This window comes from Myotis davidii, unplaced genomic scaffold, assembly GCF_000327345.1.
Source record: "Myotis davidii unplaced genomic scaffold, ASM32734v1 scaffold1277, whole genome shotgun sequence".
Taxonomy (NCBI): Eukaryota; Metazoa; Chordata; class Mammalia; order Chiroptera; family Vespertilionidae; genus Myotis; species Myotis davidii.
Genome location: NW_006290682.1, coordinates 3,247,730 through 3,249,201, shown reverse-complemented (window position 1 = coordinate 3,249,201; position 1,472 = coordinate 3,247,730). Strand labels below are relative to the sequence as shown.

Sequence of the window (1,472 nt, the reverse complement as noted above, 5' to 3'; positions counted from 1 at the left end):
CAGAGAGGAAGGGAGAGGGAGAGAGAGATAGAAGCATCCATGATGAGTAAGAACCAGGGACCTGCTGCCTCCTCCACGCCCCCTACTGGGGACGGAGCCCGCAACCTGGGTGTGTGCCCTGACCAGGATTCGAACCCGTGACCTCCTGGTTCCTAGGTGGACGCTCAACCACGGAGCCACGCCGGCCGGGCGGACCCGTCATTCTGAAAACATCAGACGTTAATCTAGGATCACTTGTCCATTATTTTTAAATCAACACACACCTTTGGACTTGGCTTTTTACGGTCGGCTGGATGACGGTAAAATTCGTAACGAAAAAAAAGCAAGATGCTCATTAAATAGCCAGGAATGCTTTTTAAAGACAGTGTTACTGGGTTTAGCTAATTCCACTGGGGTCATATTTTGAAGAAAACGCACATCGTATATCTCAGTAAAATGTGTGTAATAAGAAAATAAACTTCTTGTCCAAATATTATCTCCTGTACGTCGTATCGGAAAATCTTAATTTCGAGAACATTTCTGCTTCATACGATTATAGATTTTTTTCCCGTATGGATTTATGGTTTAAAAGACAAAGAAGTCCCAGCCGGTGTGGCTCACTGGACAGACTGTGGGGCCTGCGGACGGAAGGGTCCCGGGTTCGATTCCCGGTCAGGGCACAGGCCCAGGTTGCGGGCTGGATCCCCAGTGCGGGGCGAGCAGGAGGCAGCCGATCCATGGTTCTCTCTCATCATGGATGTTTCTCTCTCTCCCTCACTGAAAATAAGCCTGCCCTAGGGACCCGCCCCGTGCACGAATTCCATGCACAGGGCTGCTAGTCTATTAGAATGTAAAATGCAAAGTTGCCCTGGTTAAGGCCAGGCCTGGAGTGAGTGTGACCTGGGCGTTGGCCCCAGGGGTCTGATGGGAGAGACCCCGGGAGCCGTGGTTCTGTGAAGACACGGTGTCGGCTGGCCGCGTCATGCCTGGACACGGAATTTGCATGGGCTGGGCCAAGTGTGCGAGCTCTCCGCTCCCAGGGGATGTGGCTGACGCCGACGCAGACTCCCGTGGGGCACCGGGTCCGGAGGCCTCAGATGGAGAGAGGTTACCCAAGGGCTCGGCCGCCTGGAGGGCAGCTCAGGGCCTCTGGGGAGCCCAGCGGTGATGCTGTGGGTGGTGGTGTTTGAGGGGGGGCCCTGGGGAGAGACGGAAAACACCTGTCAGTCCCCTCGCCCCCTGGGGTCCCGCCTGACCCCGAAAGGTCGCAGACCGCCCCGTCCCCTCTCTCCCTGCCCGGGTTGCAAAAAGCAAGTGCAAATTTATTTATTTTTTAATCTATATATTTTTTTATTTCAGAGAGGAAGGGAGAGGGAGAGAGAGATAGAAGCATCCATGATGAGAAAGAACCAGGGACCTGCTGCCTCCTCCACGCCCCCTACTGGGGACGGAGCCCGCAACCTGGGTGTGTGCCCTGACCAGGGTTCGAACCC

At 54.8% G+C, this 1,472-nt stretch overlaps 1 protein-coding gene across 1 annotated transcript in view; it reads right to left on the bottom strand.

The window, feature by feature from the left end:
- Positions 1–771: 771 nt before the first annotated feature.
- ANOS1 (anosmin 1) overlaps positions 772–1,472 on the bottom strand; it is a 44,597-nt gene continuing 43,896 nt past the window's right edge. Inside the window, 1 exon segment of the mRNA XM_015563967.1 lies at positions 772–1,178. Within this exon segment, the coding sequence (XP_015419453.1) occupies positions 1,120–1,178 (59 nt within the window). The 3' untranslated portion in view covers positions 772–1,119.